At 39.2% G+C, this 15,657-nt stretch overlaps 1 protein-coding gene across 1 annotated transcript in view; it reads left to right on the forward strand.

Moving 5' to 3' along the window:
* Positions 1-10,367, forward strand: part of LOC308678961 (EF-hand calcium-binding domain-containing protein 3-like) — a gene marked incomplete at its 5' end in the record, with an annotated part of 32,898 nt that extends 22,531 nt beyond the window's left edge. The window contains 4 exons of the mRNA XM_081346192.1: positions 3,159-3,361; positions 5,721-5,908; positions 6,076-6,174; positions 9,624-10,367. Coding sequence (XP_081202318.1) covers positions 3,159-3,361; positions 5,721-5,908; positions 6,076-6,174; positions 9,624-9,917 — 784 coding nt within the window. The 3' untranslated portion in view covers positions 9,918-10,367. The remainder of the gene's footprint in view (positions 1-3,158; positions 3,362-5,720; positions 5,909-6,075; positions 6,175-9,623) is intronic.
* Between the last annotated feature and the right edge of the window lie 5,290 nt (positions 10,368-15,657).

Below are 15,657 nucleotides of genomic sequence, written 5' to 3' on the forward strand. Positions count from 1 at the left end.
TGTAAAAATATTAGTTAAAAAAAGACAATGCATACTTCTCCATCAGGTATTTAGTATGAAATTCCTATTTCATTCATGTTCTTCACTGAAATGTCACTTGCATTTTCCAAATTATTCTTCACCTTTCTAAAGATTCCTCCCTTTCCACTTACTGCTGTGTATTATGTGAAAATCTCAGTTAACCAAAGTTTGATGAATGGCAGTGATAATTTGATGGGGACATCCATGATATATGAAAGAATGCAAGCTGGAATGTGAGAACACTAAGAATTAACTAACAAAATGAAAGAAAGAAAAATAAATGTGTATCTATAAAACTAAGTAAAAGGAGGCCTCATTTATAAGTTTAATAAAAGTAGTCTGATCTTATAGAGTAGAACTGATAAAAATATACAGCGAACTAAAGAATTAGGTTTAATTAGGAATGAAAAGGTGTCATGCTGATAATATTGAAACCTGGTGCTGCCAGATGAGTTCTCCCAGCAGTTTCATATAGATATTAAATAGGAGGCAAGAGAGACTTCAACCCTGAGACCTTAGAGCTGAATCTTTTCTCCCCCCACCAGCACCGGCTGGTTCCAGCAATAGAGAAAGGAGAATGTTGCAAAACAGTGCCACTCCCAAACCCTACAGCCCGTTCAGCAATACTCCATGGTCAAGAAGCAGCCAAGAGGTCAAGAAGGGCCAAGATGGACACATCACCCTAAGCCAAGACCTCCCAAGGTCATCCACAAGTGCAACCAGTGATTATTTACCATACGGCATATCATACATGAACTAGCAATATACTGTATATTAACATTTAATCTAGATTCTAGAACAACCACTGGTGTCTCAGTACTATGGTCTGATTTGAATTCTGACTGCAAAAGGTCTAGATAGTCTACTTCATTGGCTTCCCACACCCACTAAATAATCTTGCCTAAAAAGGAAAGGTTAGAGAACAGGCAAAAGTTATCCAAGACTGTAGGGTCCATGGATGGTTTCTTCGTGAGGTAGTGAACTACCACCTCTTTCAAGGATAGCAGAACCATACCCCTCCCCAAAAGAGCCATTTACCACCACTTGGATCCAATCAAATGCCACTTCTCAAGAGGTCTTAATTAACTTAATTAACTAGAAAGAGCATAGATCCAGACTGCAGGTGGCCAAGCTTACAGAAAAAGGACCCGATAAGTGACTGGCTCAAAATCTTGAAATAATTAAGCTACATTGTGCCTCAGTCACTTCACTGGACCTGCCCGCTCTAAAGTTGAGCAACTCTATCTAATATATTCTAATTTTCCCAAAGGCCACTTGAGAAACTGAGACTGTTGTGGATGACTGTTGCCACTGCCCCGCCCCTGCTGACACTGCCCCACCTCCTCTCACCGATTTCCCAGCCTCCACTGATGCTCACCTGCCCCTCTGCCAAAATCACACTGATGTCCTGCCCCCACCATCAATGCCCTGCCATTACCACTGTCAATGCCCCACCATCCCACCGCTAATGCCACAGGCTGGGCTGCAATGACACCCTGGCTGAATGTGGCTCTGGATGTGGCCCTAATCTAACAGATGCCTAGAATAGTCTTCATAGCAACTCTGCAGGGATTCATTTGCCATGCCCCCACCTCTATACACGAGGATCCTGGGCACATTGCCATTGTCCTGCAACAAACACCAGATCCAATGTGTTGCCCCTTCTATGAATAAGCTGGGCTCAACCCATGGCTCCCATGGTGGCCATGAATTTCAGGCCATCTCTGAGCCCAGAAGGCTATTTGAAGCACCATCAGTCTGGAGAATATCACCACCATGAATCCAGGAACTCAGGCAAGGCCACAGCTGTCCCGCAGGGAGAAAAGTAGATAAGCAGCAAGCTCAACTGATCCCTATGTCCCTGCTTTACAAAGAGCTTTACGTCCAGCTACGCATGTAGTAGGCCACTAGAGACTTTTGAGTAACAGCAGCCACACCACCACTCCTACTTCATATTGACTTCTGCCACATTCAACACCTGGAGGGGGCATATTTCTGAGAGAGGAAATACCCTCATCCTGTGCCTATCCAGGGCAGCCTTATCATCCATAATCTGATCATGGGTGAGGTGAGCTTCATTACAGGCCAACTTAGCATTCAGCAGCAGCACCAGCAGCCAGAGTCCAGGGACTCCCAGGTTCTAGAGACCATGTTTTGGGTCGTATTTTAACAATATAGCTGCAATCTACAAAACTTTAATACAATGAAATTAAAGGTGGAAAAAACTCAATAAAGTTATTCCTGTACCATCTTCTGCTTTATTTCTGTTGCAGCAATACAAAACAGCTGCTACTAAAGAAAACTTCTCAAGCATGAAATAAGTTAAATCCACACAGCTTAACAAGAAAGCACGAGGCAGAACATTTGTCTTACAAATAAAGAAAGTTATGCTATAATAGCAATGAATCTGATGAACAGTATTATGTTATACAGATAGCCCTTGACTTACAACCATTCGTTTAGTGACTATTTGAAGTTACAACGGCACTGGGAAAAATGATGTACAATTGGTACTTGCACTTACAACCGCTGCAACATCTTCATGGTCAAATTAATATTCACTTATACATTAGCAACCAATATATATTTACAACAGTAGCAGAGTCCTAGGATCATGTGATTGAGATCTGCGACCTCTCTACATGGTTTCCGGCAAGCAGTCAATTGGGGAAGCTAGATTCCCTTAACAATCACGTTATTAACAACTGCAAGTGATTTGCTTAACAACCATGGCAAAAAGGTCATAAGATTAACTCATTTAACAACTGCCTTGCTTAACAATGAAAATTCTGGTCTCAGTTGTGGTTGTATGCTGAGAACTATCTGTAAAATGCATGCAATCTTGCTGATTGGATATATATATAAATATATGAAAAGGATGGTTGCAGGATGAAGAGACTGGATTTTTTAAAAAAAAAGTCCTGCAAAAGATGAGAGGAAAATATTGTATAATGTGCAAAAGAGAAAAGGTTAGTTGCACAGAATATCATTAAAGAGAATGAGGGAGGGCCAAGATTTAAAAAGACAGGGAGAAAAACTCTGATTATAAAGCCAACAAGGAAAAAAGCAAATGGTTTAACCGTCTTACTTAGTTTTATTCAATGCTCACTTTAATTTTTCCTTGGCTTGTTTTCTAGCTATTATCGCCAAAAGTTCCTAGACTGTACAGGCAAGAGAGCTTGGCCACCTGATAGCAGGTCAGCCAAACAGGATCAACACCATTCTGATAAAGAAAGGTTGGCCAAAAGCCAGTCTTCCCCGATAGCTGCTTTTGCTGGTGCTGCCCGCATCTGCATTATGAACGAAAAGGAACTGGAATCGTATGTGGCAAATCTCCAAGGTAAGCACTCACACTGCAGCAAACTTCAGGGTTGAACTATATCTTGTTAAGAATCTGATGGAGCATACACTGGGGAAAAAATCTCTAAGCTGAGCCACGGAATTTCCCTGGTTTTATCTTGTAGTGGAGTTGAGAAAATGCATTGAACATATCTAATAATCTCAGGGTTTTTGCACAAAAGCATGCCTTGCTGCTCTGTTACTATAATTAAGTTTTGATCAATCACTCTGCCTTAATTGAAGCTCAAGTCCAAGTAGGCAGGCAAGAGCTTGAGTAACTTAGTGGAACTTTCAAGGAGCAAAATACTTTGGCAGGAATCATGCCCTTCACCATGTTCCTACCTTGAAACACCTAGGCACAGCTGGTGGTTTGTTTCATTGCTATTAATGGTTCACATAGCATAATCTGCGCTGATCTTGTATGTTTGTACTGCTTTATTACATATAATAGCACAGAAGACATGCTTTGAAAGAATTATAAGTTATAGCAATAGCGCTTAGCAATAGCACTTAGACTTATATACCGCTTCACAGTGCTTTACAGCCCTCTCTAAGCAGTTTACAGAATCAGCATATTGCCCCCAAAAATCGGGGTCCTCATTTTACCGACCCTGGAAGGATGGAAGGTTGACTCCACCTTGAGCTGATGAGATTTGAACTGCCGAACTTCAGTCAGCAGAAGTAGCTTGCAGCAGTGGCATAGCGTGGGGGGTGCAGGGGGGGCCGGCCGCACCGGGCGCAACATCTGGGGGGGCACGCTCGCACTTGCAGCTCTCTGCCCCTGCCTGGCTCACTCACTCTCTCTCACTGAAGTGCTGGCTGTGCGAATCCGATCCGAGCCGCCGGGTCGCTGCCCACTGTGGAGGGGGGGGTGCCAGGCGTGCGGTGCGGTGCGGAGAGAGTGCTAAAATCCACGGGTTAGGGGGCGCAAATTACTTGCCTTGCCCGGGGTGCTGACAACCCACACTACGCCACTAGCTTGCAGTACTCATTCTAACCACTACACCAAGGAGATCAACGAAGAGAACAGCATACATGTCCCACTCAGTTATGTGTATTTAAGCTTAATTACAATACATATAAGAATTGATGTATTAGTGCAAAAGCACTCTAGAAAAAAGGTGATGATTGAGGGGCGGGGGAGATTAAAAAAAGTAGATGCAGAGGATGGTATTATAAAACTGCTTTGATAAATAGTTCCAGGCACATTAGGTATCTTATGAGTGACATTGCGAGAGAGTAACACTTTTCCTTTTCAAGACTCTTTTTATTACAGACTGTGCTAGAGATTTTGCATTGCATTAGTCCAACAGTGGGTTTGTCCATCTCTCCTTTTTCTCCTAAGGGTGAGCATTTGTGTAATAGAAGCAGGAAGCCAGCAAAAAATCCATTGGTTGGATTTATTTCGCTCATGTGGTGACAATGCCCAGAATATCACAATTGGAGACCACATTCCCTGAGATTTTTTTCCAGATTAGGAATGAAGGGAAAGCACAAAGCATTTGATTAGGAAGAAGTCTGTGCTCTATTTTCTGTTTCCACAAAAGGAATTAATTCTAATGGAAAATAACCATTCTGATATTTCATAAGGTTTTAGACATGCCTGTTAAAAGTTATTTTAGTGCTAAAAAGAATTTCTACTTTTCTAAATAATTATAGTGATGTGATAGAATAAGGGGATGGGAAATATATTGACTTTATACTTTTGCACTGATTTGTATCAGTAAATTTCTTGTACCAATTAATTTATTAGTTGTCGAACATATATGCCCAGATTAAATAGGACAAATGCAATCTTCTCTATTGCTGCAAATACAAGTTATAGTACTCCCACCACCCTTTTGGACTGCAGGTTGGAGGGGCATTTGCTATGGGTTTTCCAAATTCCTAGGACTTCAGTTAGCTAGTAAACAAAAATAATATCTGCAGGAATAATTTACCTTCTCATGTACAATGTTGGGCATACATATAAAAGCTGAATTTGCATTGTGAAATGCACATTTTGTCATTTTTGCATTGTTATAATTTATACTGAATACTTGTGCTTGTGCTTACAAAGCTTTTCCTCCAAAAGCTAGTAAGAGCTGGGTAAGAAGTGATTTCAATCAAAGCCACAGTATGGAAGAAAAGCACAAAGAAAAAGAAATACAATCATTTCCAATTAGCTTTTGGGGGAAAGGCTAAATTTGCTGTCTTGCTTCCTTTTACGCCTTTTACAATGGCTATCTGCTTCTCTTGTGCTCTGCTGTGTTCTGCTTCAATTTCTCTGCTTTTCACTAGAGTGTGGCTTGGATATTGATGAGTACTGATATCAACAGCTAAGAGCATCCTGACATTTGACTGTGTTTTGCTTTACCTAGCAAACATTAATCCTTCAGAGAGTCCCTATAGTCAAGTGCCTATCTTTCCCTTGATCCCTAATCGGGATGTCTTGGTGAAAGGGAAGCCAAAAAAGGATGTCCAGAAGCTAGACATGCAAAGGAAGATGGAACCCATCTCCACCTTTGAAGACCATTTCCTCCATAAAAAGAGGTGGATAAAGCAAATAGTGAGTATACAATTCCATTTCTGCTAACATCAAAAATATTGCCTATTTTCATTTAATGATTAAATCCTTCTGGTAGCTTTTCCGTATGTTTATGTGATACTGATCTGCTCAGATTTGAGAAACCTTTGTTATACATTTTGTTTTGTTTTGTTTTGTTTTATACATAGCCAAAATCTGCCAAAGCTTCCAAACCATCCCTCTCTCTCTCTCCAGAGCTAAGTCAGAAGCGTTTGACTATGGATGACGTGAGTAGAATCCGACAAGAGGTAAGCTCTTTTGAGACAGGTACTATTTATTGGGCTGGACCAAGTTAAATTAGTTGGTCTTATTTTATAATTAAAATCAATGCGGCCTTTGACTTAAGGAATGAGTAATTGCTCTCTAATGACAATATGAATTGGAATATAGTATGAGCTTTTCGAGTTTCACATATTTCTAAAGGATACATCCATCTGCGCTGATCTTGTATGTCAAATTCACATATAGCATAGTTCACTTAATCATTGCTTGTGCTTTTCTCTCCACCCATATTGATGCATTCTTGATATGATTCTTTTTCACTGTTTATTTTATTGTTTTATTATTTTACTTCTGTTCTGTTTACACTCTTTCATTGTCTTCTTTTTATTATTGCAAGCTGCCTAGCGTAGGCCTATAGTAAAATAGGCAGCAAATAAATTTAACAAATAAAATAAACCATTGTTTACTGAATAAATATTAACTAAGTACATGTAAGTTACTAAACTATAAACCCTGATCAGCAGATCACAATAGCTACAGTTGCAAGAAAAAGTATGTGAACCCTTTGGGATTATGTGGAGTTTTGCATGAATTGACCATAAAATGCGCTCTAAACGTCATGTAAGTCACAAAAATAGAAAAACACAGTCTGCTTAAAATAATACTACACAAGCATTAGCTGTTGTCATGTTTTAATTGAACATAAGATGGAAACATTCACAGTGCAGGGTGGAAAAAGTACCGTATGTGAACCTTTGGACTTAATAACTGGTTGACCCTCCTTTGGCAGCAATAACCTCAACCAAATGTTTCCTGTAGTTGCAGATCAGATCTGCACAATGATCTGGAGTAATTTTGAACCACTCCTCTTCACAAAACTGTTTCAGTGTAGCAATATTCTTGGGATGTCTGGTGTGAATCGCTCTCTTAAGGTCATGCCACAGCATTTCAATCGGGTTGAGGTCAGGACTCTGACTGGGCCACTCCAGAAGGTGTATTCTGTTCTGTTGAAGCCATTGTTTTGTTGAATTACTTGTATGCTTTGGGTCATTATCCTGTTGCATCACCCATCCTCTGCGGAGCTTCAGTTGGCGGACAGATGGTCATTTTCCTGCAAAATGTCCTGATAAACTCTGGAATTCATTTTCCCATCAATGACAACAATCCGTCCAGGCAGCAAAGCAGCCCCAAACCATGATGCTCCCTCCGCCATGTTTTACAGTGGGGATGAGGTTTTGATGTTGGTGTGCTGTGCCTTTTTTTCTCCACACATAGTGTTGTGTGTTTTCCCCAAACAACTCAATTTTGGTTTCATCTGTCCACAGTATATTTTGCCAGTAGTGCTGTGGAACATCCAGGTGCTCTTTTGCAAACTTCAAACGTGCTGCAATATTTTTTTGGACAGCAATGGCTTCCTCCGTGGTGTCCTCCCATGTACTCCATTCTTGTTTAATGTTTTCCTTATTGTAGATGTGTCATCAAAAATGTTAGCATGTGCCAGAGATTTCTGTAGGTCTTTAGCTGACATTCTAGGATTCTTCTTTACCTCATTAAGCATTATGCGCTGTGCTCTTGCAGTCATTTTTACAGGACGACCACGCCTAGGGAGAGTAGCAACAGGGCTAAACTTTCTCCATTTGTAGACAGTCTGTCTTACTGTGGACACATGAACATCAAGGCTTTTGGAGATACTTTTGTAACCCTTTCCAGCTTCATGCAAGTCAACAATTCTTGATCGTAGGTCTTCTGAGAGCTCTTTTCTGCGAGGCATGGTTCACATCAGACAGTGCTTCTTGAGACCAGTAAACCCAAAACAGGTGTTTTTAAAGGGCAGGACAGCTGTCAGCAACACATCCAATATCATCACACTGATTGGAGTCAAGGTTGGCTCACTCCTGGCTCCAAGTAGCTCTTGGAGAAGTCATTAGGCTAGGGGTTCACATACTTTTTCCACCCTGCACTGTGAATGTTTCCATCTTATGTTCAATTAAAACATGACAACAGCTAATATTTGTGTAGTATTATTTTAAGCAGACTGTGTTTTTCTATTGTTGTGACTTACATGACGTTTAGAGTGCATTTTATGGCCAATTCATGCAAAACTCCACGTAATCCCAAAGGGTTCACATACTTTTTCTTGCAACTGTATGCATGTGGTTGTGTGGCTGCTGTTACTCAGTACACCAAAATTAAGTAAATCATGTTATGCTTAATATATCACTGTAAAAGACTGAGTTTTTTTAATCCCATTTATATCCCGCCCTTCTCCAAAGACTCAGGGCGGCTTACAATCTAAAGCACAATGTGCTTAGCAATAGCCTTCATTCTATGTATATACCTGCTTATTAGGGCTTTCGGGGGGCCCCAAGCAGCATTTTTACAAAGTCAACTTATTGATGGAAGGCTGAGTCAACCTTGAGCCTGGTGGGATGCAAACCTGCACTAATTGCAGGCAGCTGGTGTTACTTAAGGAGGCATTATCCCACTGCTGTTGAAATAGCACATTAAGAAAAGAGTCTTGTTTAATAAATTATAATCTGAATGAGCAGTTTTCTCCTTAGTGTCAAAATTTCACTATATGAGTGACTAAATATACAAGTGGATTGTTTCAATACATGAGAAATCTCTGCTGGTTACTTAGGCTAATCCTGGTGGATTCAACTCCCAATAAAAGATCATAATGATAGTCAACCACCACTCAGGCTGAATCTCCTGACACACTGAAATCTCTGCAGGTGGGGAGTCTATTTTCCCGTGATTTGTCCCTTAGGCTCATTTCTAGGAAGACCAGAAAAGGAGATCATTTAGAACTTGGAGAACATAAAAGCCAATCCTTGTAGGAAGAAAACCATGAAAGACATTTAATTGGAAAACATTTTAATGAGAAATTGCCTTTTTAAACCAATAAAGCTAAATTTCCACATCTATAGAGGAATTTATTAGGAAAAGGAATGAGAATTTGAACTAAAATCAATACAATTAGCCTACCTGAATTTCTTACTTACTGTCTCCCTGAATAATCTTTTGAATTTAAAAGACATGCTAACTTTTTCTAATGGCCAAAACAGAGAAGCTGAAACTTAGGAGGGTAGTGCTTTGGGCAGGTTAAGATTTTTAGATATCTAGGAATATTTTTTTCAAGCTCAGGAAGAAGAAATGCCCACCTGAACTACATATTCCACAGTGCAAAAAGATCTGCATCAGTTATCTAAAAATATTTTTTCCAGAAAAGTACACTTTATCCCTCCTGCACTTAAGGCATTTGCAGCTAATGCCCCAGCACTATTGCTATCTGGGGCTCAGTTAGGACCATATGACTTAGAAAGGATTCAAACAAAATTTCTAAGAATTATCTTTCAAGTTACCCTCCTTTTTCCAAATTCAACAGTTTGACTGGGAATTGGAATTTTTAAAGTTTTCCAAGGTTACTCTGATGATTTATCTCTCATCCATACTCTCTGGCTTTCCTATTCAGGTCAAGAAAGTGACAGGCTCCTATCGGAAAGCTATGGCTCTTCGTGAACGCAACAAAGTTCTGAAGTTGTGGAAGAGATTACGTGGTGGAGAGATTGGGCTGGAGACAAACAACCCCAGCTTCTACCAGATCTTCTCCACATACACCTGGTCATGGAATGTCTTGCAGGATCTGGTGTCACCCCAAGAACTTCAGGAATATGATAAGAAACTTTGCCAACGAGTCGTCCAGCCAGCCACTCCTGTAGATAAACTGATCACTACTAGTGGGAAATCAAAAAGAAGTCAGAAGTAACACCAGATGTTGCAACCAGCGCTCCTCCTTTTATGTGAATGCATTCCCTCGATCAGTCTCAGGCTGGTATGCAGGTCACACTTTCTATGAGACATAGTGCAAGGTTTCAACTTTGTACCCTGGCTAATACAATGAAAAATTAAGCTTGAAGAGGCAAAGCATCTCTCTTGTCATCTTTCTATTCTCATTTTTACTGAGTGCCACTAACAGGCACAAGGAAGGTAAACAGGTGAAAAGTATTCAATCTTGAAAATCAAGAAAGATTTGGGATAGCACCCAAGTCTTTATCATCCACATTTAAGGAGATTCCATTCTCCTAACAATCTTTTTTCTCTTCTTTCTTTTCCCAGCTTTAACAGTTAACTTAAAGCAACTCTCAATAACCATCTTTCTCTAGGAATAAGTTCCATCAGGAGATAAGTTGTTAGAAGAGAAACAAAGTTTGCACGTTGCATGAAGGGCATTTAGCAAGTTCTGCAAAAAAGAAAAAGGAAAAAAGAAGTTAATTATATTATGGCTTCATTCAATGTGCAAAGCCAACAATGTATTCATGTCTTGTTCAAGGGAGCGCATAAATGAGAAATGTGTTTTGTTTTAAACTCTCAACCTTTTTATTATTCCAGGTTTTAGTTAAAACCCAGTGGGAAGGATTTCACAGAGCAAATATAACCATGCTAGTTTGTTTTGCTCCCTCAGTCTTCCCAGAGCTTTTCTTTCCCTGTCTCTTCTCAGCCAATTCTGCCACCACTGCCAATAAAGCAACATGACATTGTCCAATAGCCCATTTTCTTAGTTCCCACAGCAATGGGCCTTAATCACAATGTTCTCTACAGCAGGGGTCCCCAACCCCAGGTCCGTGGATCGGCACCAGGCCACGGCATACCAGCAACCGGGCTGCGCAAAGAAGTGAAGCCCTATCCGCTGGATGCAGGCAGTACACAAAACCACGCTCCCTCTGGTCCGCAGAAAAATCTTTCTCCACAGAACCGGTCCCTGGTGCCCAAAAGGTTGGAGGCCTCTGCTCTACAGTAAGGAAAGGACTCCCAGACTGGCATGTTCCACTACCCTCTTCCTATCCTGACTTCCCAGAACTTTTCTATCCCTCCCTCTTTCCCCTCAACTGCTAGGACTGTTAACGTTTAGTTTGTAACAATGCAATTATATCCGGAAAGGAACTAACTATGAATGGATAGAGGATATTATATTTGAAAATACAGTGTGTTATGAAACAGCATTAATTAGGGCACATCATTCCGTTTATTCTAGGTGATTCAACAAAACAGATGCAAATAGAAAAGATTCTATATTTGGATATATATTTAAACTTCATTCCAGAAATATCCGTATAAAATGAAGAGTGTGATCTTATCCAAATTATGATGCAATTCTGAAGGACAAATTGGCACTTATACCAGGGATTGTTAATTTCTCTGATAAAATATTTTTATAATCAGGATAGAACACCATCCCAGAAATTTTAGAAACAGAATAACTATTTTAGGAAGAATCACCAACTTAAAACAAGGAGGAGATAGAGCAGCAATTTAACTATAAAAAGCTTTAAATTCTTAAAAATATTGTGGATCTTAAAAGAGTTCAAGTTTATTTATGAGAAATAATTGAGAAATTTTAAATTATTTCTTAGATTTTGCACACTCCCTGCTGAAAGGTCTTGTTGACCCCTAGAGGACCCCAGATTACACTTTGAGAATATGCTGACTCTATAAACTGCTTGGAAAGTGCTGTAAAGCACTATGAAGTGGTATATAAATCTAAGTACCACCAAATATATGCCATCTGTAGTTACGTCAGGGTTTCTAAACCTTGGCAAATTTAAGATAAATAGATTTCAACACCTAGAATTCCCCAGCCAGCCCTGCTGGTTAGAGAATTCTAGGAGCCAAAAATGTTTCTATTTAAAACTTACTGAAGTTGAGAAACACTGTCTTAAATAAAGACAAATACACGCTCCTTTTCGTATAATTTACATCTGCTAATTCTTGCTCAGTGGTTTTTGCTCATTCTTTTCTGATTACATATTTCTGCACCTCATTTCTGGTAGCAGTAACATTGGCAGTCAAGGGACAAGGAATCACTGGGTTTTTTCCCTTGCTGCTCAGCCCTTGCCCTCCAGCTTAAGCCCGCCCAGTTGATGTAGAGGGGTACCATTTCTGAGCTGCAAAATTTCATGGGACTAAATGGCAGCTATTGGCAGTTACATTTTTCCCAAACTATTGTACTGCCCGTCTGGATCTTTACAAAGGAGATATGCTAGCGCCAGCTCAAGGCCCCAGTCAAAAGTGTAGCGGAATAGGCTATAGAAGTTAAAATCAACGAACGATGAGGAGCCTTTCCCCTGCCTTCCCCTCAACTGGAAGCAGGGTTATAGGATGGGGTGGCACATCTCTCACTTGTCTGTCTTGTAAAGGAGTGTGGGGGGAAAAACTAGGCCTGGGGGTCCCAAATTTGGCTGCAAAACATCACTAAATGGCAGCAAAACAATACCATCCAGGTATGGGATACCCATGAAGCAGCCAAGTTGGGAGGAGCATAAATAGTGAAGGCCAAGCAGGAAGGGAATGAGGATTCTTTGGGCAACTGCAGGACCCCCACAGAATTAAAGCCAGCTATTATGGTAATGGTAGGAAGGAAGAGGTTTATGTCACTCCTCTACCCTTTTCCTAGCTATTTTTAATTGCTAGATCCTCGGAAGGTCTGCCATGTGGCATGCCTCACTTTTGAATGTGGAAGGAATCTGAGAGGTTGGCTTTGGAGTTCAGAGACACTAGTGCCTCCTTCACAACTTAAGGTTTAGAAACTTGCTTTTATGTATTTATAATTTAAGTGCTGCAAGGTACAATTTTTTAATGCAAACAATGCCTAAATTAGGTGTCATTTTCAAAAGAGCAAGGAGGTAGCAAGAAAAGATACATTGTGTTATTTCAGTTTCAATTCTTCCACCAAGGTGAAACCACTCATACTTTTTTCTGTCTTTTAATCTAGTTGGATGTAGAATTTGTAGAAATCTATCACCATGTAGTAAAGTTTTTCATAGATGAGAAGCTACAATTCTGATCTGGAAGAATCCCTCCCATAGTAAATCCAAAGCTAGAAGCAGAGACAGTTGTAATTATCGGAAAAGGATATCTTAAAGGCATTTTCCTTTTATTCATCTTTCCTAAACTCTATTTAATCTTTCATATACCAGAGTCTGCTTACTTTACTTTGGCAGGGCATGCACTGTCAGCCTCTTTTCCTTCTATCCACCTTCCCCAGCATTACCATATTGCTCGTAGTTGCATCAGCATGATGTGTCCAAAGTAGAAATGTTTTTGTTTCATCATTGGTTCCAATTAACTTTTAAGTTCCTCTAGTACTGAATATTGATCTTAATTATCAAAAAAACATAAAGCAATTTCCTCCCCATTATAACTCAAGAGTCAATCTTTTTCAGCTTTTTGCCCAGAATCCATTCACTGCATCCAGGCATCATATGTGACCATGCTGCTTTTTTTTCTTTTGTTATTTGGTGACAGAGGGGGGTTATAATCTTGTTTCCTTGCCAGCCTCTTTTTAAGTACTTTTCAGAAATTTGAATTATTTCTTGGACTTTCCTTTTTGTCAGGTGGTTTACAGCCCAGCTGACCTCCTCCTCAGCATTATTAGCTCATCCTAGAATTCTTTCCTCTTGAATACAATCTCATCTGACTTGGTCTTCTTGTGCAGTTTTTCTGTGTATTCCTTGCATGTTTTCATGTTGAAATGCTTCCATAATTTCCCTAATTTTTCTAAATACTATATATTGCTTCTTGTCATTTTGTTATTTTCTGTGTATCTACATGCCAAGTTCAGATATATATTTTTATCTCGTACTGTCTGTTGGAAGTTTTCATTAAATTTTGTAGTTTTTCCAACATCTCCTCTCCTTTCTTTTACTATTTCTGTGGTTTTGTTTGATAGTCAATATATTCATTTCTTTCTGGCTGTTCTTATGCAATTTCCAGCTTCCTCTTTTAACAATAATTCTCTCACAATTCCCTTGTCCACAAGGTCCAGGTTTTAATTTGTTGCTAACCTCAATCTATTTTCTTCAGGCACATTCAAACTTACGTCTCATTGGAATTGGACTCTTTGTAATTCTTTTCAGTCAGATGCATTTTTGGTGATTAGTAACTGATGTTTCAGCAAGTCAGCACAAAACTTTCCATCCACTACTATAGAAAATATAATCTATGTGATTACAGTGTTGTCCATTTTGAGATCTACAGGTACTCTACATGTAGATTGTGTTATTGAAATACCGTACCATTTTCTACAGAAAAGTATCAGCTATTATCCTGCATCACTGCAGGTTTCTAGATCCAATTTTTCTGTTTGCAATACAGATTCCTCTCCATCTACAAAGCTATTAGTCATAATTAGAATATCCTCCTTCAGTGCTTAATCCATTATTTGTTACAATGTTCCATTGAATTCATTTAGCATTAATTATTAGAGTATGCAGCTGTAGATTAAATGGTCATTTTTGAACTGCATGTAGATTCTATTGAATGGCATACTGGCTACTCTATGAACACATGATCTAAATGCTTAACCAAGAATAATAACTAGATCACACTTACTATTCTCTATTCTATTCTCCATTCTATTCTCTATTCTATTCTATTCTATTCTATTCTTACTATTCTATTCTCCAAAGCACCTGAAAGCAGGACAAGAAGCAACAACCTGCCTACAGAGGTGGTGAATGCTCCAACACTGGAGGTTTTTAAGAAAAGACTGGACAGCCATTTGCCTGAAATGGTATAAGGTTTCCTGCCTGAGCAGGGGGTTGGACTAGATGACCTCCAAGGTCCCTTCTAAATTATTATTATTATTATTATTATTATTATTATTATTATTATTATTATTATTATTATTATTATTATTATTATTATTATTACTGAACAGGTAAATCTGGGTTTCAACTGGGAAAAAAGAAAAAAATAATGATTCTGAATGGAAGAAATTCGTGCACAAATCAGTGGAAAAATTGGGATCAAAACCCCTATCCAATTTTATGACAGTTGTGCTGTTTTTAAGTTTGCAACAAAATCACCTTACCAATGAAGTTATTTCTACATTGCAAACTGGGACATCCAGCTGACCTTATTACAGGCTTATTCACTCAGGTCCCCAGCCCTAGTCAACTAACAAAGGTTGGGCTTAATCAGCAGTTATGAAGCAGCATACCATGATTTTAAATGAATGGAAAATAGAAACATAAAAAGGTTAAAAATCCTGCAAGAAGGCAATGACATACCTGAATTATTGCCAGAAAAACTATATGAAGACCATGAAGTTATCAGAAATTATGATTGAATTGAAGGAAATTTTACTGTATGTTAACTGCAGACTGAGAATGCTGTCAGATAAAGCATTATGTATCTTGGGCCCTCAAGCTGAAAAATAAAATTATCTGCTGATTGTTTAAGTTTATATCCTTATTTTTGTACAACTTGAGGTAGCCCATATAGGAGTCCTGCTTATTTCAATACAATAAATGTGTCACATAGGTTGGGTTGAGGGAGTGTGACTAGCCATAATAACCCAACAGTGTAATTAGAGTTTCTTATATTTTTACATACACATGGGGTGGGGGGGGAATAACACTCAAGACCATTATCCAGCCAAAGGGCACAATCTGCATTTTTAAGGTTGGGACTTTTGATAATTTCATGTACAATTTTAGGAATCTATG

This window comes from Vipera berus, assembly GCF_964194415.1.
Source record: "Vipera berus genome assembly, chromosome: Z".
NCBI classification, from domain to species: Eukaryota; Metazoa; Chordata; class Lepidosauria; order Squamata; family Viperidae; genus Vipera; species Vipera berus.